Below are 27,279 nucleotides of genomic sequence, written 5' to 3' on the forward strand. Positions count from 1 at the left end.
TCAGGAATTTTCCACAAACACAATGGAATCAAACCCCAAAGAAGGAGCAAAATTGGGCACACAGGTTTACTTTTTTCTTTTGGGCAATTTGCCTTCAGTTGTGACATGATCATTCTGTATAAAATGTGGGTTATTTCATGGGAAAGCTCAAATTTTATAACCTTCCATGGAATATACCACCAAAGTATTTTTTCCAGATCCTTCTGCTCCAGTGGCAGGCTTCTCCTGAAGCTTTCCAAATGATCAAGGGTTTCCCCTAGTGCCTCCCAGCAGGAGAATCTGGAGGGGACGCGTGTAATTAAAGAACAGGGTAAAATAGCATATGTCGTGTAAGGTAGCCTGCGTTTGTTTTCTGAAACATTTACTGTTCCTCTTTGCCGTTATGGTTTCTAGACTTGGTCAGCGGGTGGAATAATCTCAAGAATCAAATCATACTCCTTCCCAAAGCCTGGCCACAGAAAGGTGCTAAAGCGTCCCCTGCTTGCTGTCCCTGACTAAGTGGTAGGACTGACCCGCACTCAGCGCCCACGCGCTGCCCTCCGGCTGCCCCTCCGTGTGCATTGCGGCTGCTCTTCCTGCTGCGCTGGCCTCACGTCCCTGCCACGTGGCCCTCACGGGCAGCCCTCATCCCAGTATTCACTGTGCTTTCCATGTGGGTCCCAGTCACTCTGCTGCAAAGTCCATCACCGTCAGCGCGCTCCCTCTGCTGAAATGTGCGCTTGAAAGTCGTTTTGGTCCGTGTGATGGGGCGGGAGGGAATTCTCAGATGGGAAAGTGTTTTCAAAGCCAGCCAGGTTACTTTCGAATTGCCAGAATCACATGCTGCAGTTAAATAATTTATGTAGATAAATTATGTGTTGGAAGAAATGCCAGGGTTGTGTGGGTCCTGCCCAGGGATGACACAGGGCCATTTATTTTCTAAACATCGAGTGCCACAGTGGCACTCTAGAGTTCCAACACAGAACTTTAAACATAACATGGTTAGAGACAAGACAGTGTGTGAGGATTAGAAACACCATTTTAGGAGTTCCCGATGTGGCTCGGGGAAACGAATCTGACTAGCATCCATGAGGATGCAGGTTTGATCCCTGGCCTCACTCAGTGGGTTAAGGATCCGGCATTGCTGTGAGCGGTGGTGTGGGTCGCAGACATGGCTCGGATCTGGTGTTGCCATGGCTGTGGCGTAGGCCAGCAGCTACAGCTCCAGTTTGACCCCTAGCCTGGGAACCTCCATGTGCTGCAGGTGCAATCCTAAAAAGTCAAAAAAAGAAAACATGATTTTAATTTGAGACAGTAAAGCTGACAACAGTGCATTTTCATATTTTGCCATATGATTGGATTGAGATAAATAAAATAAATTCTTATTTAATGACTTATCTATAATAAATCGCCTCCCTCAATATGTATATATATGTATAAGTGTATATATGTGTACATATATATACACACGTGTGTGTAATTATAATACATAAAACATGTATAAGGATTGCTTACATTTTTATATATACATATATACATATATTATATTTATGCATGTTTTATATATATACATGTTATATAGATGCATATATATAAAATATGTATAAGGATTGCTTTTTTTACTTTTATCATTGTGGTATAAAATTGATTATTAATAAGTCTTTCCATTCTTGTTTTGGTACTTTTGAAACATTTCAGCATGTAATTGGGCATCTGTTCATGAAGCGGGTTGCCTAAAGTACTTATTAGAAACAATGGGAATAGAAAGCATAAGAAAGCCTTGCGATTTCATTCTCAAGTGGACAGCTATGTTCTACATGTTCTCTGTCTCGTTGACCGTAGAACGGAGAAGTGAGTTGAATGTGGTGTTTCAGGGGAACATTGTGTGATAAACCTGAATGGAACACCTGTTTTGATGTCACCTTCATAGTCAGTGTGGATCAGCTCATGGGCAACATCGGCCACAATGGGGCTTTTGAGAGGTGACAGTGAGGGCTGCCCGTGTTAGGATGGCACACAAGGAGCCCGGGACCAGGCAACACATGCTCTATGTCAGTGTTCCTTTTGCCCTATGGACCTGGTGTTTGTCTCAAGCCACCAGGGCCAGTAGGTGATCACTGGCCTTGAAGAAATCAACATTCCCCAGGAGCCAAGGCAAAGTGCTCCACATTGCCACCTTCCAGCACACCTAGCCCTCAGCCCTGTCAGCATCCACCCCTTCTCCTTGGAGAGGGCTCACTCAGCTGCCAGGATAGCATCTCACAGGACCATGGTCCAGGGGAGATGGGCCAGCTGGTCCTCTGCCAACAGAGGTGGTTTAGAATGTGTTCTAGTTCAGGGTGCTTTCCAATCATGAGTCAGCTTTTCAAGAGTCCTTAATCCAAGGCTGTACTGACAAAGCTTCAAGGAACAACTCAGGGTGGGATACCAAGCATGCATGGTGCCCCATTAGCCAAGAGCCCTCAGTCCACGTGCAGTCCCAGAAATGAGCAGTTTCATTGCAAACTGAGTAGACACAGCATTGCACGTTTATCTTAATTCTGTGGTTTCCCAGGGCATCATTGAGGGTTCAACCAGGGGAGCATGACAGGTCAGAAATTTATGCATAAAGCAGAACCTGGCACACACACTTATACACATACACACACACACATAGGCACATATGTAACATACACATACATATTTATGTATACACCTGTCTAGATGCATGTACACATACACACATAGATTTATCACCAGGACTTGACTTACACAAGCAAAGTGCCCTGCACACAAGTACAGGTCATCAGGGAGGTGAGATGAGCGGGGTGGAACCTCTCAGACAAGGCCATAGCTGTCATTCACAGCCAGGGTTCAGTCTTGCCTCCCCCCACCCCCCTACCCCCCAACACTCACTCTGCCCTTTCTCTCTTAGGAAAGCCTCAACTCTCTTCTAAGCACTGTCAACTGATTAAGCCAGGCCCACCCAGGATAATCTCCTTAAATTAAGTCAACTAAATAGGGATTTTAATCACCTCTGAAAAATCCCTCTGCAGTACTTTCAAGATCACAATTTGATTCAATAACACAGGAATGTAGTTCAGGCTAACTAGATTGACACATCAAAAAGCCTTCACCCCCAGGAAGCAGTAACCCAGCACTTTGAGGAGACGAGCCCTACTCTCACCCCTGTCCTTGTCCCAAGCAGGCTGAAGTCAGCTCAGGTCACCCACAGTGACTAAAGAAATATCCAGAAAATAAGTTTTAGCAGATCTTTAAATGAAAGAAGAACATGTCCAAAGAAAGCTGAAGAAAATATCAGTAAGGCTACCTACAAAAAAAATACAATGCATGGATAAGATCATCAAAAGGAAGATAATACATTTGAAATAAATATTAGTAATACTGATATGTATATAAGGTTAATAGGTTAATATCATTAATATTTAAAGAGAATCTATAGATAAGTAAAAGTTTTAACTAACAGATTAATGGACAGAGGATAGTTGAGGGTAAAGCAACTATAAAGAGCTCTTTTTTTTTTTGTTTTTTTTTTTTTTTTTTTTTTTTGTCTTTTTGTCTTTTTAGGCTTATACTCATGGCATATGGAGGTTCCCAGGCTAGGGGTCTAATCGGAGCTGTTGCTGCCAGCCTACACCACAGCCACAGCAATGCGGGATCCGAGCAGAGTCTGCAACCTACACCCCAGCTCACGGCAACGCCAGATCCTTAACCCACTGAGCGAAGCCAGGGATCGAACCCAAAACTTCATGGTTCCTAGTCGGTTCGTTAACCACTGAGCCACGACAGGAACTCCAGCCTCTTAACATTATTTAACCAATTTTAAAAGATAATTAAATATTAGAAACTAATTAATCTGAGTAATACTGTAAAAGTACTTTAAAAAAATTATTATAGCTTATTTACAATGTTCTGTCAATTTCTGCTGCACAGCAAAGTGATCCAGCCACACATCCATATACATTCCTATTTTCACATTATTCTCCATCATGTTCCATCACACGTGATCCTATATAGTTCCCTGTTCTATATACAGCAGCATCTCATTGCCTATCCATGCTAAATGCTGTAGTTTGTATCTATTAACCCCAAACTCTCACTCTGTCCAAATACTGTGAAAATACTTTTCTGACAAAAAGAGGGCTGTTTTCTATTTAAATTTATAACAACAGGAGTTCCCGTCGTGGCGCAGTGGTTAACGAATCCGACTAGGAACCATGAGGTTGCGGGTTCGGTCCCTGCCCTTGCTCAGTGGGTTGACGATCCGGCGTTGCCGTGAGCTGTGGTGTAGGTTGCAGACACGGCTTGGATCCCGCGTTGCTGTGGCTCTGGCGTAGGCCGGTGGCTACAGCTCCGATTCAACCCCTGGCCTGGGAACCTCCATATGCCGCGGGAGCGGCCCAAAGAAATAGCAAAAAGACAAAATAAATAAATAAATAAATAAAAATAAATTTATAACAACAATGAAGTATGCATTGAATTTCCCTAAGTGCCCCAAATATCAATAGTTAACTAATTGAAGGATTGTGGGATTTAAGCAGTATATTAAAACTATTTTTATTACTCAACAGAAATATTTTAGGAAAACCAATGCTCATATTTGCACAAGCAGAAGGGGAGTTTTCCATTATTTTACCAGTCCTGAGAAAAGACTTGTGGGAATTATGTCAGATATCCCATCTGTTCATCCAAGGGACACAGAACTTTCTTAAATTTGTTCATTTGATCAATATAAATAGTTGTTTTTGTAATGCAGCCACAGAAAGAACATGTTAGAACATGAATTAACCCTAACCTGTAGGTAGTTTTTGACAAGTGTGCTTTGATTTGCAGAGTATTGTTAATTAGATCATTTAAAATTTCATAATACGTTTTTCTTTTTTCTTTTCTTTAGAGATTAGTAACATTTTAACATTTAACTTATAAATGGATTTAACTGAAGAAGACAAATATAATTCACCCTCTTCTCATTCCCACCGTACACTTACTCTGAGGGCTGGTAGTCCTGACCCGAATAAAATTCCTCCTATTATTAGCATTGGAATATTTTTCTTTGCTACTTTAAGTACATAGACATAGCCTTCTGTTAAGAAGAACAATTGGCAGAGTTTGAGCAGCAGCCTTAAAGACCGTGACTCTTTTTCCCAGTTCCAAGGCACGCTTTCTAAAATGAGACATAGCATCCCCATTTATCTTCATTGTGGAGAAATGTCCCAGAATTTCAAATGAATACCCATTTTTCATGTCTTATTCCAACACCTACATTGAGGACTGGAATATTTAAAGACATTTTAATGCATGATTCACTCGGGTTTAGCTAGGAGAGAGAAAGAAAAACTTCTAAAATCAGACCTGTTTACTTCTGGACCAGACCCTTGAAAAAATGTTTCCACATCCTTATAAAGGGCCAGATTTTATTTTATTTATTTATTTATTATTATTATTATTATTTTGTCTTTTTGTCATTTCTTGGGCCGCTCCCGCGGCATATGGAGGTTCCCAGGCTAGGGGTTTAATCAGAGCTGTAGCTGCCAGCCTACGCCAGAGAAGGGCCAGATTTTAGATCTTTGCTTCTAAGGGGAGGGAAGATGAAGTGTGAAAGTCAAGTGTTTCTTGGCATGGAGCCGAAGCAAACCTCAGATTAGCTCATGCCCTGGCCAAGGAGAGTGTGCCTTAGGACCAGTCATTCCCCCAGAGAGTCAAATCCTGTCTGATTTGGGCAGCCAGCATCTCTCAAGCCTACTGGCCCCTTTTGTCACTGCCGTTGTGACACGTATGTTGTCATCTTTATTACTGCTGCTTCCTGATTTGAAAACATCTTTTAAGAAATCTGCAAATGAAGATCTAAAAGTGAACCAGTGGACATGGCAATACTCCCAAACCAGGAAACTTTGAATTAGTCTACCAACTCTATAACCACAATATGTTTTTTTTTTTTCTCTTTTATTCACTTGTGAATCATAGGCACTCAATGAATATGTGTCAAATATATTTTCTACTGTCAGTTAAGCCTGGCCAATATGAGAAAAAGCATTATAATTTATAACCTAAATTGATTTTCTTTTTATTACTGTGGAGTGATCTGTTTTTACTCAAATTTATAAAAATCACAGATTACGCCTTGGAAGTGGAACTCTAAGATAGCTAGTGCCATCTAGTGGTGTCCTGCGGGTTTGACTTCTGTTTCAAATATTAGCAAAAATAGGGAGAAAAGCAACAGTGAACATTTCATTTACACCTTGTTCTCTATGCAGAAAAGGTGATGCTATTGATTAAGGCAGAATAAGTGATCAAATGCAAAGCAGAAAGAGTATCATCAAATGATAGAGTGGACCAGCAATGTTTTTCATTACATTAAAATTTCTTTAGGCGTTCCCATTGTGGCTCAGAGGATAAAGAAACAGACTGGAATCCATGAGGATGCAGGTTCGATCCCTGGCCTCACACTCAGTGGGTTAAGGATCCAGTGTTGCCATGAGTTGTGGCATAGGTTGCAAACGTGGCTCAGATCTGAGATTTCTGTGGCTGTGGTGTAGGCTGACAGCTGCAGCTCCAGTTCAACCTCGAGCCCTGGGAACTTCCATATGCCACAGGGGTGGCTGTAAAGAGAATTCTAAAAAATACTTTAAATTCTAAGTACTAACAATACTTCTATAATTGATCATTTTGCCCTAGAGCTCATTCTTAACAAAGCCTTCACATTCTTTTCAACTGGGCATTTGATTCAGAGGGTTTCTTTGGGCAAGAGGAAACTTCACATAAAGATGAATCCTCATATAAAGTCAATATGACCCCTTTAAAAGACACAGCAGAAAACCTCGCATTTCTTCCAAAGAACCTTCTCTGGAATGCAGTTCCATCTTCTGTCCCAGTCAGGGCAAGAAGGGCTGAGGGATCTGGGCAGGGAGTTCAGGGCTCTGGCTGGAAAGGCTTGTGACCACATGGTGGTCTGCGTGGGTAGCATTGAAATGAAGCTCTGAGCCACCTCGGCTTGAACAATGGGGCCCTCCCTTCCAAAGGAGGACCCCCCTTCCAATCTGTTTCGTTATCTGTGGCCAAGACAAGCTAGGGGTGAGCACCACACAGTCATTTGGAGTGTGTGTTCCTGTGTCCAGGGCTTTAGGCAGACTCTCTTCATCATACTGTTCTTTTTTTTTTTTTTTGTCTTTTCTAGGGCTGCACCTGCAGCATATGGAGGTTCCAAGGCTAGGGGTCTAATCGGAGCTATAGCTACCAGCCTACACTATAGCCACAGCAACACCAGATCCTTAATCCACTGAACAAGGCCAGGGATCAAACCCACAACATCGTGGTTCCTAGTCAGATTCATTAACCACTGAACCACAACAGGAACTCCGATCATACTGATTCTTACATCTCAGGCCCTAGAATCCTTTTCAGTACTTTTTACACCCCGACGTGTTTTTAAGTTCTTCCCCAGAGGATTCATACATTAGGTAATTGCATTCGGGCTCAACTGTAACAGGCTTTAACGAAGTCCTCCTGCTCTGGAGAAGATTCCATCAGGGGGGAGGGGCTGCAGCCCCAGGATACGTCCCTAGATAGGCAAAGGGTGGGAGGTCTTCAGGTCAAGAGAAGGCGGGCTGTGCCCTCTCCTTGTCCGTGATTGGCTGGTCCTGGTATCTTGAAGTTTTGTCTTTGGATTCAGAAAACTTCCTACCTGGAGGGAAAAATCAGAAAAGTTGAAATGAGAGTCAATATGAACCTAAAAGGGAATTTTTTTTTTTTAATCTGAAAACTATTTCCTTCTTGGAGTTTAATTGCCAGAAGGAACCGAGCAGAGCGGGAGGCTGGCAAGCCTTGGGAATGACAAGTTTTTCCTGGGACCGTTCTGTTGAGTCAGGGTAATGATACCACACATGAGACATGAACTTGCACCACGTCCAATAGTCTTGTCATGATACGAAAATTTTTAAAACAGGCACATTGTCATTTGGAATTATCCACATCCTTAATATAAAAACTTGAGAGAGAACTCACTTTATTTTTTTTTTTCTTTTTAAGGCTGTACCCTTGGCACATGGAAGTTCCCAGGCTAGGGGTCGAATCGAAGCTGCAGCTGCAGGCCTACACCACAGCCACAGCAACATAGGATCTGAGCCACATCTGTGACCTATGCCACAGCTTGTGGCAATGCCACATCCTTAACCCACTGAGCGAGGCCAGGGATCAAATCCGCATCCTCACGGACACTACGTCGGGTTCTTAATCCACTGAGCCACAGTGGGAACTCTGATAACTCACTTTTAAATCACATTAGTATGCACTTACATCTCCCAGGTTGAAGGTTATCTTCATTCATTCATTCGTTCATTCATCATGTGTTTGTTCAACACATTTTCGTTGAGCACCAATGGCGGGCATGGCAAAGCTCTGATGCAGTGACTAAATGGCTACGCCTCCTGGAACTTATATTCTGCTTTCATTCTTGATATATCCCAGCTACTTCTATTAAACAGTTCAATAACGATGCTGAGCTCGTCGTCAGAAAATGGATCTGACAACATCTCATTGACATATAAGAGTGGATGTCCTTTCGCCTGTCAGAAGGGCCTTTGCCACAGAGAGCAGTGGCTCTGCAGAGCTCTGTAAGCAGCAGGAAGAAGGTTTTGGAGACAAGTGGCCAAGTGGCAGCGGTGATGCTCTGTGACTTGGTTACCGGACTTTTGGTTCCTGGACCTGGGTTGTCAGGAAGGCAGCTAAAGGCTCAGTGTGTGCCGGGAGATAAGTGACTGTGTAAAATTAAGCTTAATGTCTCTGTTTCTTTAAATTTCTCCAAAATCTGGCAGTATCTCATTTCTTCCCGGCCAGTGTTTGGGCACTGCTAAGGGAAATGGATATGTAAAATTTCCACTCGACTCAGGCCAAAAGGAAAAAAAGAAGTTCGAATCACCCGTGAGCCACATTTATAGCCATGCCCTTGTTTTAAGTCGAGGGCGAAGGTGGTTCAGGCAGACTTGAGATAGAAACTTTGGAAAGGGAAAGTTATAGGCCTATAAGAGTAGACCCCTCCTCCCATGGTTTCCTGCTGCAAATCGATGCAGATCACATAATAGGGAAGCTTGCCATTGATAAAGGCCAGCAAAGCTTTGTTTTGATATACTTGAGTTACCTGCTCTGGGTAGAAGGAAAACTACTTTTCTTTGGATTAACAAAAAGAGGCTGCCCCAACTGAGCAGGGTCCATGACAATGAGGAGGAGGAGGAGGACAGAGATTAACAGCAGCAGCACTGGGCCCTGGGCTGGTGGCAGCTGCTTCCTCTTGGGCCCTCTAGCTTGCTGAACAGTGCCACCCTCTGACATCTACCCAAATGTTGCTACATCTCCACAGCTGGTAAAGATACAGGAGGATACTAGGAAAGCATAGATGCTTTAGAGTTGGAGAGTGGGTGGAAGCTGGTGGTGGATACTTAATGTTTTTATTTTTTGTCTTTTTGCCATTTCTTGGGCTGCTCCCGCGGCATATGGAGGTTCCCAGGCTAGGGGTCGAATCGGAGCTGTAGCCACCGGCCTACGCCAGAGCCACAGCAACGCGGGATCCGAGCTGCGCCTGCAACCTACAGCACAGCTCACGGCAACGCCCGATCCTTAACCCACTGAGCAAGGCCAGGGATCGAACCCTCAACCTCATGGTTCCTAGTTGGATTCGTTAACCACTGAGCCACGACGGGAACTCCCTTAATGTTCTTTTTAAATAACTTCCTTATAATATAAAATGAATAATGTGAAACGAATCCAAAGGGATAGTGAAAATCCTCAGCATCTTTTAGCAGATATATTTCAAATATTTAGAAGAAATATTTGAAAGAGCGTGTACATAGGAGGGAATTCCATCCAAATTGTTATGCTTAATTCTCCCACAACACCCCCTGAGACTCTCGCAGGCCCTGTCTGTTGTAGGAGCATGAGTTTTATTTAACCCTCCCAGCATCCCATCAGTTGCCCGAAGAATGAGATAAGCCATGCTGCTGTTTGTTTTTTTTGTTTTTTTCCCCTGTGTCTTTCTCTCATTCTTTCTTGCATAAGTCTTCTCTGCATAAGTTTAAATGTGATTATTTGAAAATAAAAATAATTATACGGATCAACTCAAGAGCATTATCCAGGAAGAAAAGTGAGCTGTTATCATTTGTGTGCCTCAGGCCTCCTCGCCCCAAGGGAACCGGCCAGAGAGTTTGGTGTCGTACAACCCTTACGAGTCAGACCGAGGGCCCTGGGCCAACGAAAGAGGTGAGACATGCACCCTCAGTCCCTGGATGTTCATAGCACAGAGGCGCTTCCTACAGTCAGGTTGCAGCGTGGGCTCCACCATTCACCCCACTGTCAGCAGCTGTGACATAGAGGCGCTTAGCAGTGAGTGCCCTTGTCATCTGGCAGATGCCACGTGTCTGTGAGCGGTGGTGTCTGTTGCCTGAAAGGGTCTGAGTGGCCTCCCTCATGATAAAGTGGCTGTGTTGAAAATAGCCTCCAGTCCTGCTGCTTCCGAATTTCTCATCTCTTTGCAGCAGTAACTGATATTCCTCAAGGTTTTCGTTGCTAAGATCCTGTTCTGGGAAAGAGGTCCGGGTCCATGAATAAGTGTCAGCAGGAGGCGCAGTCACACCTGGCTGGTAAAAAACGAAGGACTGGGTGACCTGTTGGGATTCTGGACATGTTTAGGGAATTGTGGTGATTCTCAGAGGCCAGGAGAGAGCATGGTGGGGAAGATGCCACCTTGAACTCAAGAGCCCTCTACTAGGCTTGTCAGACATGCGGCCTCTGGGTGACCTTCTTAAGTTTTCTAAGTTTTGGGTTTTTTTTTTTTTTTTTTTTTTTAGTTGTTGAACTTTGTTTATCACTACCGAAAACGTACCCCTAAACTTAGTAGCTTAAAGCAATCATCATTTAAGTATCCCATGCAGGTCAGGAATTTGGGCGAGGCTCAGCTGGGATTCTTGCAGGTAGATTGGGGGTGGAGCTGGGTCAGCAGGGGCAGAGGCTGCACTGAGACTGGGGCCTGGGCTCTGGGAGCCAGCATCTCCCTATCTCCACAGAGCCTCAGGGGCTCTCCATCTGGCCTCTCCACCTGGGCCTCCTGGAGCCTTCTCACAGCATAGAAGGGGTCGGGGCAGTTGGACAACTTGCATGGCATCTGAGGCTTCCAGAGCCAGATTTCCAGCAAACCAAGGAGCAGGTGCCTGGTCTTGTATGCCCTCACTTGAATATATCACAAACATCACTTCTGATCTGTCCTATGGGTTGACATGATTACAAAAGCCACTGAGGGAGGTGACATAGATGGCACCTCTCAAAGAAGGAGGGTCAGAATTTTCAGACATAGGTTAAAGTCACCAACGGCCCATTAGGAAGGCCCCATCCATCTTTGCCTCTGTCACAAAGACTCTTTCTCAGCACATTAGTGCAAAGACAAGGGTCCCATGGAGTTCCTGTTGTGGCTCAGTGGGTTAAGAACCTGATGTAGTCTCTGTGAGGATGCAGGTTCGACGCTGGCCTTCTTGGTGGGTTAAGGATTTGGTGTTGCCGCAAGCTGTGGCATAGGTCACAGATACACCTTGAATCTGGTGCTGCCGAGGCTGTGGTGTAGGCCAGCAACTGCAGCTTCGATTCAACCCCTAGCCTGGGAACTTCCATATGAAGTAGTGTGGCCCTAAAAAGAAAAAAAAGAAAAGAGCAGAATAAGGAGCTTTTTCCTGCCTGACTACCAGCTGGGAGAGACTTTTCCTTGAGGCTCACAGGAGCCATAACTGCCCAAGGTAACCACATCTTGAAGAGTGAGGTGTGCCCCCCCCCCCAGGGTGGGGGGAGCAGGGGATGATGGCAGTTTCATGGGGGATGCAGCCCCACCGTTGTGCATTTCTTGTCTTCTTTTTTTTTTTTTTTTTTTTTGTCTTTTTGCTATTTCTTTGGGCCGCTCCCGCGGCATATGGAGGTTCTCAGGCTAGGGGTCGAATCGGAGCTGCAGCCCCTGGCCTATGCCAGAGCCACAGCAATGCCAGATCTTTAACCCACTGAGCAAGGGCAGGGATCGAACCCGCGACCTCATGGTTCCTAGTCGGATTCGTTAACCACTGCACCACGACGGGAACTCCCGTTGTGCATTTCTTGACTGCATTGCAGAAGCCCAGAGAGAAGCCTTACCCATGGACACCGAGGTCTATGAAAGCCCCTATGCAGACCCCGAGGAGATCAGACCCAAGGAGGTCTACCTGGACCGGAAGCTGCTGACCCTGGAGGACAAGGAACTGGGCTCTGGGAACTTCGGGACTGTGAAGAAGGGGTACTACCAGATGAAAAAGTAAGTCAAAGCTTTTCACTGTCACATCATGTGAGCTCGCATTGTAGAAACCACCACATATTCATGCACTGTGTTCATTTAATCCCAAGCATAAACTGTCACTTGGCATGGCTAAATTCTTTGTTATCAACAGCATAGCTTTTGTTCATTTCTGGTACAATTTCCATAAAAGCATCCATTATACATTCACTAGGTATATAATAATTATATATGTATGTATTAGGTTAGAGGTATTATGTGTGCCATAGAGAGACTTAGGAAGTAGAAATAGGCAAAACATAAGAAAATAAATCATATTTTACCACCCACACACCAGTATTGTTAACAAACCTGAGTGGCTATATCTATATCTATATATCTATATATCTATATATAGATATATAGATATATAGATATATATAGATTTTTTTTGTGTGTGTGTGTTTTTGCCTTTTCTTGGGCCACTCCCGCAGCATATGGAGGTTCCCAGGCTAGGGGTCGAATTGGAGCTGTAGCTGCCAGCCTACGCCAGAGCCACAGCAACACGGGATCCGAGCCGTGTCTGCGACCTACACCACAGCTTACGGCAACGCCGGATAGTTAATTCACTGAGCAAGGGCAGGGATCGAACCCACAACCTCATGGTTCCTAGTCGGATTCCCTAATCACTGCGCCATGACGGGAACTCCATATTTTTTTGATCTTTATATACACACACACACACACACACACACACACACACATATATTTATTATTTAATTAAAATGCAATCATTCAAAGATAATGTAGTGCTTCCACTTATTTTCTTTGAATTTTGAAAATTGTCTCATTTATCTTAGAAAATTCTTGATTACAAGTATCACTAGTGTAAGTATTCATTTGCCTTATCCTATAATTGCAATTAACAATACATATTATACAACAATTAGAACTGCTAAATTGCTAAAAATCTCTTCGTACTTCATTTGGTCTTTAGGAGGCATCCCACATCCAATGTTCAGTAAAATACTGGTTTCTGAAGTCCTTTGAAACAAACCCTTTCTTTGAATATCTGTATTCAAATTAGTGTGTTACTGATATGAACATAGTTGGGAGTGGTTGTTTGATGTTATTTATTTATTTTTTTTTTTTTTGGCTTTTTGTCTTTTTAGGGCCATGCCCATGGCATATGGAGATTCCCAGGCTAGGGGTTGAATTGGAGCTGTAGCTTCCAGCCTACACCACAGCCACTGCAATGCCAGATCCTTAACCCACTGAGCAAAGGCCAAGGATCAAAACCGCAATCTCATGGTTCCTGGTCAGAATCATTTCTTCTGTGCCATGGCGGGAACTCCTGATGCTTTTTAAATTTAAGGAATTTGTGGTTTTTTTTCTTGAGTAGCTAATTTATATGATTCAAGGGTCAAAATATAGACAAAGGTACATATGCACGAAAACTTCTGCTTTTATTCCTACCCCTTCCACCATATGTGTGTGTACCGTGTTTATATATATGTGTATATGTGTGTGTGTGTGTGTGTGTGTGTGTGTGTGTGTGTGTGTGTGTAGATGATTGCTATGCTTGTTTTTTGAGCTTTTTTCTTGGTTTTTTGGCCTTTTTAGGGCCACACCTACCACAGATGGAAGTTCCCAGACAAGGAGTCAAATCACAGCTGTAGCTGCCTGTCTACACCACAGCCACAGCAACATGGGATCTGAGCCACGTCTGTGACCTACACCACAGCCCACAGCAATGCCATATCCTTAACCAACTGAGTGAGGCCAAGGATCGAACCTGTGTCCTCATGGATACCAGTCAGGTTCATTAACCCTGAGCCATAATGGGAACTCCTGTTATGCTTGTTTTTAAATGTGTGTGTGTGTGTGTGTGTGTGTCTGTGTGTGTGTGTGTGTATCTCATAGTTATTTTGCAAAATGAACATGAATTATCCTTGTTAAGACATAATTTTTCTCAACCAGTTCATGTTACTTAAATTCCTCACTTATTTAAATATGTAAATTAACATAGACCTGACTATATACACATAATTTCAACCAAAGGTTTGGGGAGAGGAGAGGCCATGTAGGTCAACTGGGGACAAAATGATGACTTTACGATATTGAGTCTTCCCATAACATGACCCATCCGTCCATTTACTTGGGTCATCTTTAATTTGTCTCCGGTTTCTCTTGGCAATGATGTTTAGTTTTCTGTGTTGGGGATTTGCACAATTTCTTTGTTGGCTTCAGTCATAGGTATTTAGTACTTTTTTTGTGTGTGTGTGAATTCTTTATTATTTATTTATTTATTTATTTATTTATTTTTTAAAATAATTTTTTTATTTTCCCACTGTACAGCAAGGGGGTCAGGTTATCCTTACATGTATACATTACCATTACATTTTTTCCCCCACCCTTTGTTCTGTTGCAACATGAGTAATCTAGACAAAGTTCTCAATGCTATTCAGCAGGATCTCCTTGTAAATCTATTCTAAGTTGTGGTATTTAGTACTTTTGATATGAATATGTATGGTATAATTTTAAGATTTTATTTGCTATTCCTTGGCGTTGCCTGAATGCAGGAATATGACTGGTTTTATCTGGTGGCCTGATGCCCTGCAACCCTTTCTGAAGTACCCTGTTATTTCTTACTTATTATTTCCAGTAGTTTATCTGTGTATTCATTGACCCAGCATCATGACAGTTTTATTTCATCCTGTCCAATCCTTGTAATTTTGTTTTTCTTCCTTGCCTTATTGTATTAACTAGGAACTGTGGTTCAGTGTTAAAAGTGACAATAGCCTTGTTCCTCATTCCTTAGTTCAGGGGGAAAACTTTCAATATTTCACCATTAGGTTTATTGCTACTTTTTACCAGATTATGAAAGTCTCTTTTTATTTCCACTTCTCTGAGAGATTTTCTTTTAATCATAAATGTGTGTCACATCTTTTGTGTCCTTTTTTTCTCTCTGATAGGACCACAGGCTTTTTCTCCTTGATTGTGTTTGTGTGGTGGATTACACTGGTTGACTTTCAAATGTTAAGGCCATCTTTCATTCATGGAATAAACCCACCTTGTTGGTGACTTATGTATTCATTATATCTTTTTCAGAAATCACTGAATTTAAGGTACTAATATTTCCCTTAGAATTTTTACGTCTATGTTCAAGAGAGATAGCAATAATTTATTTTTTTGTAATATCTTTGTCTGGTTTGGACATCAGGCTAATGCTGGCTGGCTTCATAAAATGAATTGGGAATGTCCCTTCCTTCTTTTGTTTCTGGAAGAGTTTACAGGTGTTCTTTCTGCCTTAAGCATTGGGAAAAATCAAGATCGAGAGGTTTGCTTGTTAATTTTGATCCCTACCTCACACCACACACAACACCAGTTCCAAATGGATGGTATACTGAAGGGTGAAAGGGAAAACCATAAACTGTCTAAGATAGCATGGGAGACTATTTCCTTGGTCTCAGATGTGGGGGACTCCTAGGATGCTAATAAGATTCTCGTGTTCAATGTGTAAATATCCTTTGAGTTCTACACTGGATCTATATGTGCTTCAGAATGTAGATCAGACTTACTCTGTTATTCTATTGTTTTACCTATTTTATTGGATAGCTCTGTTTTTATTCTCCCATTTCAGAGTTTATATCACAGAGAGATGCAGTTTTTCAAATCATACCCAGTTAAGTTCCATTCATATAACCCTGCTATATCAGAATATTTTCAAGAGTTCAAACATGACCTATGTGATATTTTTATTAGCAAATGGAAAAGTTTCATGCAAACTTGTTGAAGTGTGCTTAAAATGAACAAAGCTCAAAGCTCAGTTTTATAAAGTGTTTTATAAATTATGACCTTTCACAGCATATGCTTTTTAATTCTGCCTCTAGAAATTCTTTGTAACATATATTAAGGGAATGTTGTATTCACATACATTGTGCATAATCTGAGATGGTAAATCTCAAGATGTTACCGGAATTTTTGTACATCATCGTTTGTAAGGTTTGTTTGAAAGTTCTTTACACATTCTACTACATGTCAGCTTTCTACTTGGTTGGGGCATTCTTCAGCACGCTCCCGTCATTTCTAACTAATTAGGTGTTACTTTCTTTGTCTATCACATGAGAGAACATGATTGGACAATTAGTCATGTATAACATGGTTTCTTAAGACACATTTCCACTTTGTGGCAGGTACTTCCATAGCACCATTTCTAGCATGAGAATTATGCTTTACAAAAGATAATTATCTACACGTGAGCTACTTGGAAAAGCTTCTTCTTATGGTTTCTTTGGCAGAGTTGTGAAAACAGTGGCTGTGAAAATCCTGAAAAATGAGGCCAATGATCCCGCTCTTAAAGATGAGTTATTAGCAGAAGCAAACGTCATGCAACAGCTGGACAACCCTTACATAGTTCGCATGATCGGAATATGTGAAGCCGAGTCCTGGATGCTGGTTATGGAGATGGCTGAACTTGGTCCACTCAACAAATATTTACAGCAGAACAGGTATGCTTGCTCATGCTGGAAGGGGCAGAGCCCACCTGCTCCATGCACATTTTAGCCTGATTTCCACAGGAAACCTTGTCTACCTCCTGGTCTTCCCAGGGTTGGTTCACACCTTGTACAAGGAAGCAAGAGAGCTGTAGTCTTCAGATCAAGTGCTCTTTAGTTTTTACTGTGCAAAGGAAAACTCTCATCCAGCAATTTAGTCTCCTCTGCTCATTCTGTATTGGTCTGGTAATAGAATAAGACAGAATATCTTGGCAAGCAGTGTCCCCTCACCAGGCAGAATGAATGTGCTCTTTTTCAAGAAATATTTATATAAGCATTTTAGGAGTTCCCGTCGTGGCACAGTAGAAATGAATCCGACTAGGAACCATGAGGTAGTGGGTTCGATCCCCGGCCTTGCTCAGTGGGTTAAGGATCCATTGTTGCCTTGAGCTGTGGTGTAGGTCGCAGACATAGGTCAGATCTGGCGTTGCTGTGGCTCTCGCGTAGGCCAGCAGCTACAGCTCCGATTAGACCCCTAGCCTGGGAACCTCCATATGCCACAGGTGTGGCCCTAAAAAGAAAAAAGACAAAAAAACCCCACATTTTATAAGAGCAAACATGGTGTTTTACATGTCTGACTGACCTCTTTATTCCCAAGAGTAATTACTTCTGAAAATATCCCTTGCTATGAACTGATTACAACCTTCAACAGAGAAATCACGCTGTGCTTATTTACAACCATAGTTGAGATGCAGGAACTCATGTGGAATAAGTCCCAATAATAGCCACTGGTTATTTTATCCCTCTTGCTACATTACATGTGTACTTTTCTTAGATTGTGCCTTTTCTCTGTATAGAAGGGAGGTGTTGTTGCTTCATTTCGCAGGTAAGACACTGAGACTCAGTGTAGGTTTTGCTACCTGTCCAATATTGAAATGGGGATCCAGCCGAAGCCTGGCTTTCCATGAGCCAGGTGGACCACCCGATTCTACTGCTTTTATTGCAATTCGAAGCTTTCCTTGGAAATTTTACCATTTGAACACCAGGAGAATGGTATTCAGTTTTGAAGAACTAGGTTAACTTGATTACTTGTCACCATTTGAGACTTTTGTTTAAGAAGAATAGGATTTAAAAAAAAAAAAGGAGTTCCCATTGAAGCGCAACAGAAATGAATCCAACTAGGAGCCATGAGGTTGCAAGTTCGATCCTTGGCCTTGCTCAGTGAGTTAAGGATCTAGCATTGCCATGAGCTGTGGTGTAGGTCGCAGACTTGGTTTAGATCCTGCATCACTGTGGCTGTGACGTAGGCCAATGGCTACAGCTTGGATTGGACCCCTAGCCTGGGAACCTCCATATGCCATGGGTGCAGCCCTAGAAAAGACAAAAAAAAAAAAAAAAAGGTGTTCCTGCTGGGGTGCAGTGGGTTAAGAATCTGACTGCAGCTACTCAGGTTGCTGCAGAGGTGTGGGTTGGATCTCTGGCCTGGTGCAGTGGGTTAAAGAGTCTGGTATTGCCGCAACTGTGGCTTAGGTCACGGCTGCGACTCAAATATACAATCTCTGGCCCAAGAATTTCCATACACCATGGGTCTGGCCATTTAAAAAAAGAAAAAGAAGAATAGGAGACGAGTGGGTTTATATTGTGTCTGCATGAGGAGCATGGTTGGTTGTTCCTGAAATGGACTACTATTCACTGTCACTAATGACACCTCTGTGGCTTTCAGGCACGTCAAGGATAAGAACATCATAGAGCTGGTTCATCAGGTGTCTATGGGAATGAAATACTTGGAAGAGTGCAATTTTGTGCACAGAGATCTGGCTGCAAGGAATGTATTGTTGGTTACTCAACATTATGCCAAGATCAGTGACTTTGGACTCTCCAAAGCACTCCGTGCCGATGAAAACTACTATAAGGTAGGAGCAACTTAGCCAGTATTCAGAGCAGCAGGTAGTAAAAATCTGGTGTTGTCTTTATTTTATTATAGTGGGTTTCAAAAAGCAATTTCCCTATTTAAAAATAAATATGTAGGAAATAGTCTTTTTTTAATTGTAATACTGAATTTTTATTGAAGTAAAGCACACTAAATCAAACCAATTACAAAAATACATGAGTCACACCAAGAAAACATTTTCAGTTATGCTGACAGCCCGAAATGCTTTTAATTTTTCAAAGACAGTTTTAATGCCATGGAAAAAATGCTCATGATGTTAAAATGAAAAAAGCAAGATATAGTACCGTATATGCAGTATGAGCTCAACTATGAAATAATTTAATATTTATACATTGAAAAAAAAAAAAGGCTGGCAGAAAATGCACCAAACATTAACTGCAGTTATCTCTGTAGCGTGGGAGAACAAGATACTGAATTTTTTACTTTTTGGAAATTTTCAAATTTTCCAAGAAATCAGTATTTATAAATCAGAAAACTAGTGGAAAAAAGTGAACTTAAATGTTGTAGGAAACAGTCTTTGAGCCTTGACTCTATGGTTTAAAAAATGGAAATACTCTACTATATCACAACTTGAGATTTACTCAGAATAATATCTTCCAAACTATGTTCCAAGGAACCATAGGGAATCAAGGTATTAATGATGATTCATTTGGAAAAAAACAAGAATAGAATTCTTTTGTTAAATTACTCTGGAAAATATGTGCTGAACAGGTTGACTCTTGTAGGATTTTTCAAAGCCCCTCTCTGAACCCTCGTATGTACTAATAGCAACTAAAAGAAGGGGAGGGTTTCCCCGATGGCACAGTTGGTTGAGGATCCAGCATTGTCACTGTGGTGGCTTGGGTTACTGCCATGGCACGGATTCTGTCCCTGGCCCCTGAACTTCCATGTGCCATGGGTGTAGCCAAAATAAATAAATAAAGGGAAAAAATAAGAAAGTCCTCATACAAACTCAATCACAGTGTGTATGTAGAGTCTATGTTGATCAATTGAGAAATATAATAGGATTGAGACCAAGTAGTAGAAGAAGGTGCCGAGAACCGATTCCCAACTCTTGAGGTCCCTGGAAATGTCCAGCATTCTCACAAATAGACCCTGAAGGTCCACCTAGTTAATGGCAGGATGGGATGCTGTGGGATTGCCCTGAATGTCACATCCCAGAGTGACTGGAGAAGCACACCTAAGTGACCACACCCATCCACCCACCCTTTCTCTGAGGGGCCAGCCATGTGGACATGGCAGGGGGCAGCATCTAGCAGATCTTGGTCAGCTACAGGTCAGGATGAATGATGGGCAATAGGAGTAGAGCTTCCATCACAGCTCCTCGCTCCATTCTGCATAAAAAAGTTGGACCCTGAGCAAAGCTGCTTCAGATATGAGCCATCCTGAGAAAAGCATCCATCCTGGTCTATCCCAGGAGACTGGATATAGTTCCCTGTGCTCTACAGTAGGACCTTGTTGTTTATTCACTCTAAATGTAATAGTTTGCATCTACTAACCATGATGGAAAATAATATTTTAAAAGAATACATATATGTGTGTGTGTATATATATACACATATATGTGTGTATGTGTGAGACTGAGTCACTTTCCTGTACAGCAGAAATTGGCCCAACATTGTAAATCAGCTATATATATATATATATTTTTTTTTTCTTTTTGCCTTTTCTAGGGCCGCTCCCGCAGCATGTGGAAGTTCCTGGGCTTAGGGGTCGAATCGGAGCTGCAGCCACCGGCCTACGCCAGAGTCACAGCAATGCAGGATCCGAGCCACGTCTGCAACCTACACCACAGCTCACGGCAATGCTGGATCCTTAACCCACTGAGCAAGGCCAGAGATTGAACCTGCAACCTCATGGTTCCTAGTCGGATTCGTTAACCACTGCACCACAACGGGAACTCCTCAGCTATATTTTAACAAAAGATAAATTAAAAAAAAATTTTAAAAGAAAAGCATCAAGTGAGCCCTTGACATGGACTGCTGGGAAATGGAACAAAGGGAAAAATAGCTTAGAATAACAACTGGAGTACACATCAGAAAAAAATAGATTTTAAAACTGGAGACACTTTGGAACATTCACTTCATCATGATAATTAGAGAGAAGAGAAAATAGACTATCTCAAGCAAAGACTCAAAGAGATGGAGAAGTAGAAGTAATAAATAATCTGAAAACTTAGTGCATTAAAACAATGCCAAGCATGTATTTACTCACAGTTCTGCAGTGTGGGCAGGGCTTGGTGAGAATTGTGCATATGCGTTCCACACAGTGTTTTGGGGGCTGGTGCCGGGGGGGACAGGAAGATTTATTTCCACTCTGCTCACTTGCACAGCTAATGACTGATTTGACATAGGCCATGGTCTGGAACCTCCCCTGGGCTGTACCCTTTAAACAATAACTTATCTACATGTGGCCTCTCCATGTGTCCCTGGGCTTCTTCACAGCATGGCAGTTGGGTGTTCAGAGCCAGTTACTCAAGAGACAGGAAGTGGAGGTCGCCAGGCTCCCAAGTTCAGGACCCAGGACTGGCTCAGTCATGTCCACTTATTCTATTGGTAGAGCAACCACAGACCACTCTTATTCAAGGGAGTGGGGAGGAAAGTCAGAGAACAGAGGGCCAATTTTTTTCAATGGCCACAGATATTAAATAACATACCATTGAAAAGTAAACTAGTGAGTCCCTGAAAATCAATAAAGAAGAGGAAGAAAATATAGAAGACAATATAAATGTAAAAGACAACAGATTAGGAACAAGATGATGCAGTAGGAGACTCTAGCACTTGCCATTATGTGTTGTGCAACCAGCCCCTGTCACTACAGAGGCACCTGCAGCCAGCCCCCACAGCTAAGTGTAGGTGCAGCACTGACTCTGTCTACTATCAACACACCTGCCCTGGTTCCTAGCTGCTGGAGCACTAGTGAGAGCAGTTAGGCAAGAAAAAGAAATAAAAGGCTTATAAACCAATATTGCCTCGATTTTAAAGAAGAAATAAAAAGCACCCATACCTAAGAGGTAGAGTAGAATAGTTTCTATGTGTAGATGACATGAAATTACATGGCTGACCCTTGAACAACACGGATTTGAACTACCCAGGTCCACTGACACATGGATTTCTTTCACTAAGTTCGTGTTACTGTACAACACAATCCACGGTTGGTTGAATCCATGGTTACAGAGGGCCACACCGTAAGGGTTATACATGGATTTTTTTTTTTTTTTTACTGTGTGGAATATCGTTACTCCTAACCCTCACATTGCTCAACAGTCGACTGTATCCAAAGACCATCAGAAAAACTGGGAAAACTAATCAAATTCAGTAAAGTAGCAAGATACAAAATCAACATACAAAAATCAGTGGCATTTCTATACACTAACAGTGAACTACTTGAAAAAAGAAATTTAAAGAAATCTCATTTGTAATTGCATCAAAATAATAGAACACTTAGGTATAAATTTAACCAGGAAAGTGAAAGCTCTATACACTAAAAATGATAAGAAATTGATGAAAAAATTGAATACATAAATAAATGAAAAGTTATTCTTTGTTCATGGATCAGAAAAGTTAATATTGGAGTTCTTTTCATGGCTCAGTGATTAGCAAACCCAACTAGGATCCATGAGGATGTGGGTTCAATCCCTGGCCTTGCTCAGTGGGTTAAGAATCCAGCATTGCTGTGAACTATGGTGTAGGTCACAGACATGGCTTGGATCCCCTGTTGCTGCAGCTGTGGCGTAGGCTGGCAGCTGTAGTTCTGAATTGATCCCTAGCCTGGGAACCTCCATATGCCATAGGTGTGGCCCTAAAAAGCAAAAAAAAAAAAAAAAAAAAGAAAGAAAGAAAAGTTAATATTGGTAAAATGTCCATACTACCCAAAGCCATCTATAGATTTAATGCGAATCCCTATTAGAATTCCAATGACATTTTTTACAGAAATAGAAAAAAATAATCCTAAAATTCATATGAAACCCCAAAAGACACTGAATGGCCAAAGCAGTCTTTAGATAGAACAGAGCTGGAGGCCTTATGCTTCCTGATTTCAAACTATAATGCAAAGCTATAATAATCACAATGGGGTGGCACTGTCACAAAACCAGATACGTGGACCAATGGAACAGAATCAAGAACCCAGAAACAAAGCCAATGCATGTATAGTCAACTAATATTTGACAAAGGAGTCAATAATATTCAATAGGAAAAGATAGTCTCTTCAATAAATAGTGTTGGAAAAACTGAATATTTGGGAGTTCCCATCATGGCTTAGTGGTAATGAACCCAACACTGATCCTTGAGGATGTGGGTTTGATCCCTGGCCTCACTTAGTGGTTCAAGGATCTGGGATTGCTGTGAGCTGTGGTGTGGGTCACAGACTCAGCTGGGATCTTGCATTGCTGTGGCTGCAGCATAGGCCAGCAGCTGTAGCGCTGATTCAACCCCTAGCCTGGGTACTTCCATTTGCCTCCGGTGTGGCCCCAAAAAGCAAAAAAAATAAATTAATTAATTTTAAAAATAAAATTAAAAACTGGATATTCACATGTAAAATAATGACACTGGACCCTCTATTATAACATTCACAAAAATTAATTCAAAGTGGATTAAGGACTTAAATGTTAAATCTTGAAATCTTAAAACTCCTAGGAAAAAAACATACAGAAAAAGCTCCTCAACATTGGTCTTAGCAATGATTTTTTTTGGATAAGACACCAAAGCACGAGCAACAAAAGCAGAAATCAACAAGTGGGAATACATCAAACTATAAAGTTTCTGTACAGCAAAAGAAACTATCAGAACAAAACATCAGCCTAGAGAATGGGAGGAAATATTTGCAAACCATCTAATCCAATGATTGGTAATTATCCAAAATACATAAGAAACTCATATGACTCAATAGTAAAAAAAAAAAAAAAAAAATCAGATTTTTAAATGGGCAAAGGACCTGAATAGACTTTTTTTCTGTATTTCTGTGACAAAAGAAAACATACAAATGGCCAGCAGGTAAATGTAAAGGTATTAGACATAACTAAGCATTAGGAAAATGCAAATCAGAACCACATTGAGATGTCTCCTCCTACCTGTTAAAATAGCTATGATCAAAACGTTTAGAGGTGGCAAGTGCTGAGTGTGTGAAAAAGGGAACTCTTGTGCATTGATCGTAGGAATGTAAATTGGTGCAACCACTATGGAAAGCAGTATGGAGGTTCTTCAAAAAATTAAGAGTAGAATTACCATATTGTTCAGCAGTCCTACCTCTGTTATATATCCAAAGGTAATGAAAGCACTATCTGGTAAAGATATCTGTAGCCCATGTTCATTGCAGCGTATTTACAGTAGCCTACAATAGCCAAGACATGAAAACAAGATCCATCAACATAGGAATGGATAACAAAGGTGCTGTGATGTGCATGTATGTGTTGGCTTAAAACTCTAGGCAGATACATGGAATATATTCAGCCATAAAAAAAGAGGAAATCCTGGGAGTTCCCGCCCTGGCTTAGTGGTTAATGAACCCAACTAGTATCCATGAGGACATGGGTTGGATCCCTGGCCTCTCTCAGTGGGTTAAGGATCTGGCATTGCCCTGAGCTATGGTGTAGGTTGCAGATGCAGCTCAGATCCAGCATTGCTGTGGTTGTGGTATAGGCTGGCGGCTGTTGCTCCATTCAATTCAACCCCTAGCCTAGGAACTTAACATATGCCGCAGGTGCGGCCCTAAAAAGACAGGGGGAAAAAAAAAAAAAGAAGAAGAAGAAGGAGGAGGAAATTCTGCTATTTACAACAGCTTGGATGGACCTTGAGGCATTATGCTAAGTGAACTATCTTCAAGAAAGACAAATATGCTATGATCTCGCTTATATGAAGAATCTAAAAAAGCCAAACTCATAGAAACAGAGTTAGATTTTAGTTGACAGGGGCTGGAGGTGGGGGAAATGAGAAGATGTTGGTCAAAGGGTACAAACTCCCAGGTACAAGAGGAATAAATTCAGGGATCTAACCTACAGCGTGGTATAGTTATCAGTACTGCATTATATACTTGGAAGTTGCCAAGAAAGTAAATCTTAAATGTTCTCACCATTACAACCACAAAAATTGATCATTTTTTTATGGGAAGGATGCCAACTAACTTTATTATGTAAACATTTTGCAATATGTACGTGTTTGTGTGTGTGTGTGTGTGTGTGTGTGTGTCTTTTGTCTTTTCAGGGCTGCACCTATGGCATGTGGAGGTTCCCAGGCTAGGGGTCTAATCGGAGCTGTAGCTGCTGGCCTACGCCAGAGCCACAGCAACACCAGATCCAAGCGACCTACACCACAGCTCACAGCAACGTCGGATCCTTAACCCACCAAATGAGGCCAGGGATCGAACCTGCAACCTCATGGTTCCTAGTCGGATTTGTTTCCGCTGCACCACGATGGGAACTCCACAGTATGAACATGTTTCAATCATCGTGTTGTCCCCCCCAAAATGAAAGTCATGTTAGAAGCAGCAAAAAGAGACTGAACACAATTGAAAAGATGAGAACATGGAGGATTTCTTTAGGAAAACAAAGTGAAGTGGAAAACCATGAAGGGTTAAGGAAGATTGAAGAGAAATGATGGTGCTGGAAGCAGATTAACTCAGCGCTCGGAGAACTATAATGATGGCATGAATTTGTGCAGTCCCAGACTGTAAACACAAATGCCCTTTGATCCAGCAATTCCTTACAAGTAGTCTCCACACTAGGAAAATACACAGTCAGTAATGTTCATTCTAGCAGGATGTGTAATAGCAAAGCTCAGGAAACTGCTTAATGACCTCTCAGTGGGAGGCTGGTTAAATCAGTTGTAGCAGATTTAAACAAAGCATGCCATTAACTCTCCTAAAAGGACTTTCTTTGCCTATGCTGACAGAGAAATAGCTCTATGACACATGGTTAAAGAGAAAAATGAAAAAGCAAAATGCAAAAAGCGGATGCAGTACCGGGACTACCCTTCAAAAAGTTTATATTACCTATTACCTGTATATAAATTTTCCTGGAAGCATTCAAGAAAAGCTGTCAAACATGCTGTCTCTGTTGATGAAGATTTGGAATTTGTGATGGAGAGAGGCTCATTTTTCATCCTGTTTAGGAGTTGTCAAAGGTTTATCTTGTGATCAGTTCAAAATTCGGAATAAACTTGGAACAACACACATGACTAGCTTGTGGACAACTTTTGAAATTAAACATCTAAAAATAATGCATACTTGGAGTTCCCGTAGTGGCGAAGTGGTTAATGAATCCGACTAGGAACCATGAGGTTGTAGGTTCGATCCCTGGCCGTGCTCAGTGGGTTAAGGTCGGGCGTTGCCGTGAGCTGTGGTGTGGGTCGCAGACACTGCTCGGATCCCACATTGCTGTGGCTCTGGCGCAGGCCGGCGGCTGCGGCTCCAATGTGACCCCTAGCCTAGGAACCTCCATATGCCGCAGGAAGCGGCCCTAGAAAAGGAAAAAAGACAAAAAAAAAAAAAATGCATACCGTGAATGAGACAGAAGTAGAAGCAGCCCATCATTTGGAGACGAGCCATGGCACCTACGGTCTCAGATCAATATCTCTGAGTTGACCCCTTCTGGCCACTGTAGGGCAGTTCATCTCCCTCCTTTTGCCCCAAGAGATGTCACCCAGGCTAGAGTGATATCCACAGGTAGTAGCAAGAGTCACCCACACTGCATTGAACCCCAAGCCTCAAAGAAAGGGCTTTACTTGGTATGATATTGGTGTCTTTACTACCCACTTGCTTTTTTAGAAAGTTTAAAACTTTGTTTTAAAGGATACTAGCAAACCATCTACCCCCCACATAATTAGTGCTGGCTTAAAACTGTAGACAAATGCACACTAATAATTACATATATTAAGAGCAGTCCAGTATTTTTTGGAGCATAACCATGAAGTCACATTCAAGCCTGATTCCTGCATTGCCCACTAGGCTCAGTGAAGCTAGGAGTAGCCAATGGAAGAGGTGAGAGAAAGAGACTAAAAGATGCAAGAAATTCAGTCTGAATCCTTTTTCTTTCCTTTTTTTCTATTTAAGGCTGCACCAGTGGCATATAGAAGTTCCCAAGCTAGGGGTCAAATCAGAGCTGCAGCTGCCAGCCTGTGCCACAGCTCCAGCAACATCAGATCCAAGCCGTGTCTGTGACCTACACCCCAGCTCATGGCAACGCCGGATCCTTAACCCACTGAGTGAGGCCAGGGATCAAACCTGCAACCTCATGGTTCCTTGTCAGATTCGTTTCCACTGTGCCATGAGGGGGACTCCCAGAATTGTGTTCTTAATGGGCCATCTCTGTTTGCTTGGTTTTCAGGCCCAGACCCACGGGAAGTGGCCCGTGAAATGGTACGCTCCGGAATGCATCAACTACTACAAGTTCTCCAGCAAGAGCGACGTCTGGAGCTTCGGAGTGTTGATGTGGGAAGCGTTTTCCTATGGACAGAAGCCATATCGGGTGAGCTCCCGGCGCTTCGCTCCCTAATTACGCAGCCATCAGAACAGATGGGCAGCGGATGATCTTTGCAGGACCCTGACAATCATCAAATCCGGACACTCTTTCTGGGTCTTTATCTTTT

General features: G+C 42.2%; 1 protein-coding gene across 1 annotated transcript in view; it reads left to right on the forward strand.

The window, feature by feature from the left end:
* SYK (spleen associated tyrosine kinase) overlaps positions 1-27,279 on the forward strand; it is a gene marked incomplete at its 5' end in the record, with an annotated part of 57,349 nt that overhangs the window by 25,169 nt on the left and 4,901 nt on the right. Inside the window, 6 exon segments of the mRNA NM_001104952.1 lie at positions 394-462; positions 10,140-10,227; positions 12,115-12,292; positions 16,552-16,761; positions 18,470-18,659; positions 27,018-27,158. Coding sequence (NP_001098422.1) covers positions 394-462; positions 10,140-10,227; positions 12,115-12,292; positions 16,552-16,761; positions 18,470-18,659; positions 27,018-27,158 — 876 coding nt within the window.

Source organism: Sus scrofa, chromosome 14, assembly GCF_054392235.1.
Source record: "Sus scrofa isolate SSC_HxYL_T2T_F1_AM1 chromosome 14, Sscrofa_HxYL_maternal_Yorkshire_Landrace_v2.0, whole genome shotgun sequence".
Classification (NCBI taxonomy): Eukaryota; Metazoa; Chordata; class Mammalia; order Artiodactyla; family Suidae; genus Sus; species Sus scrofa.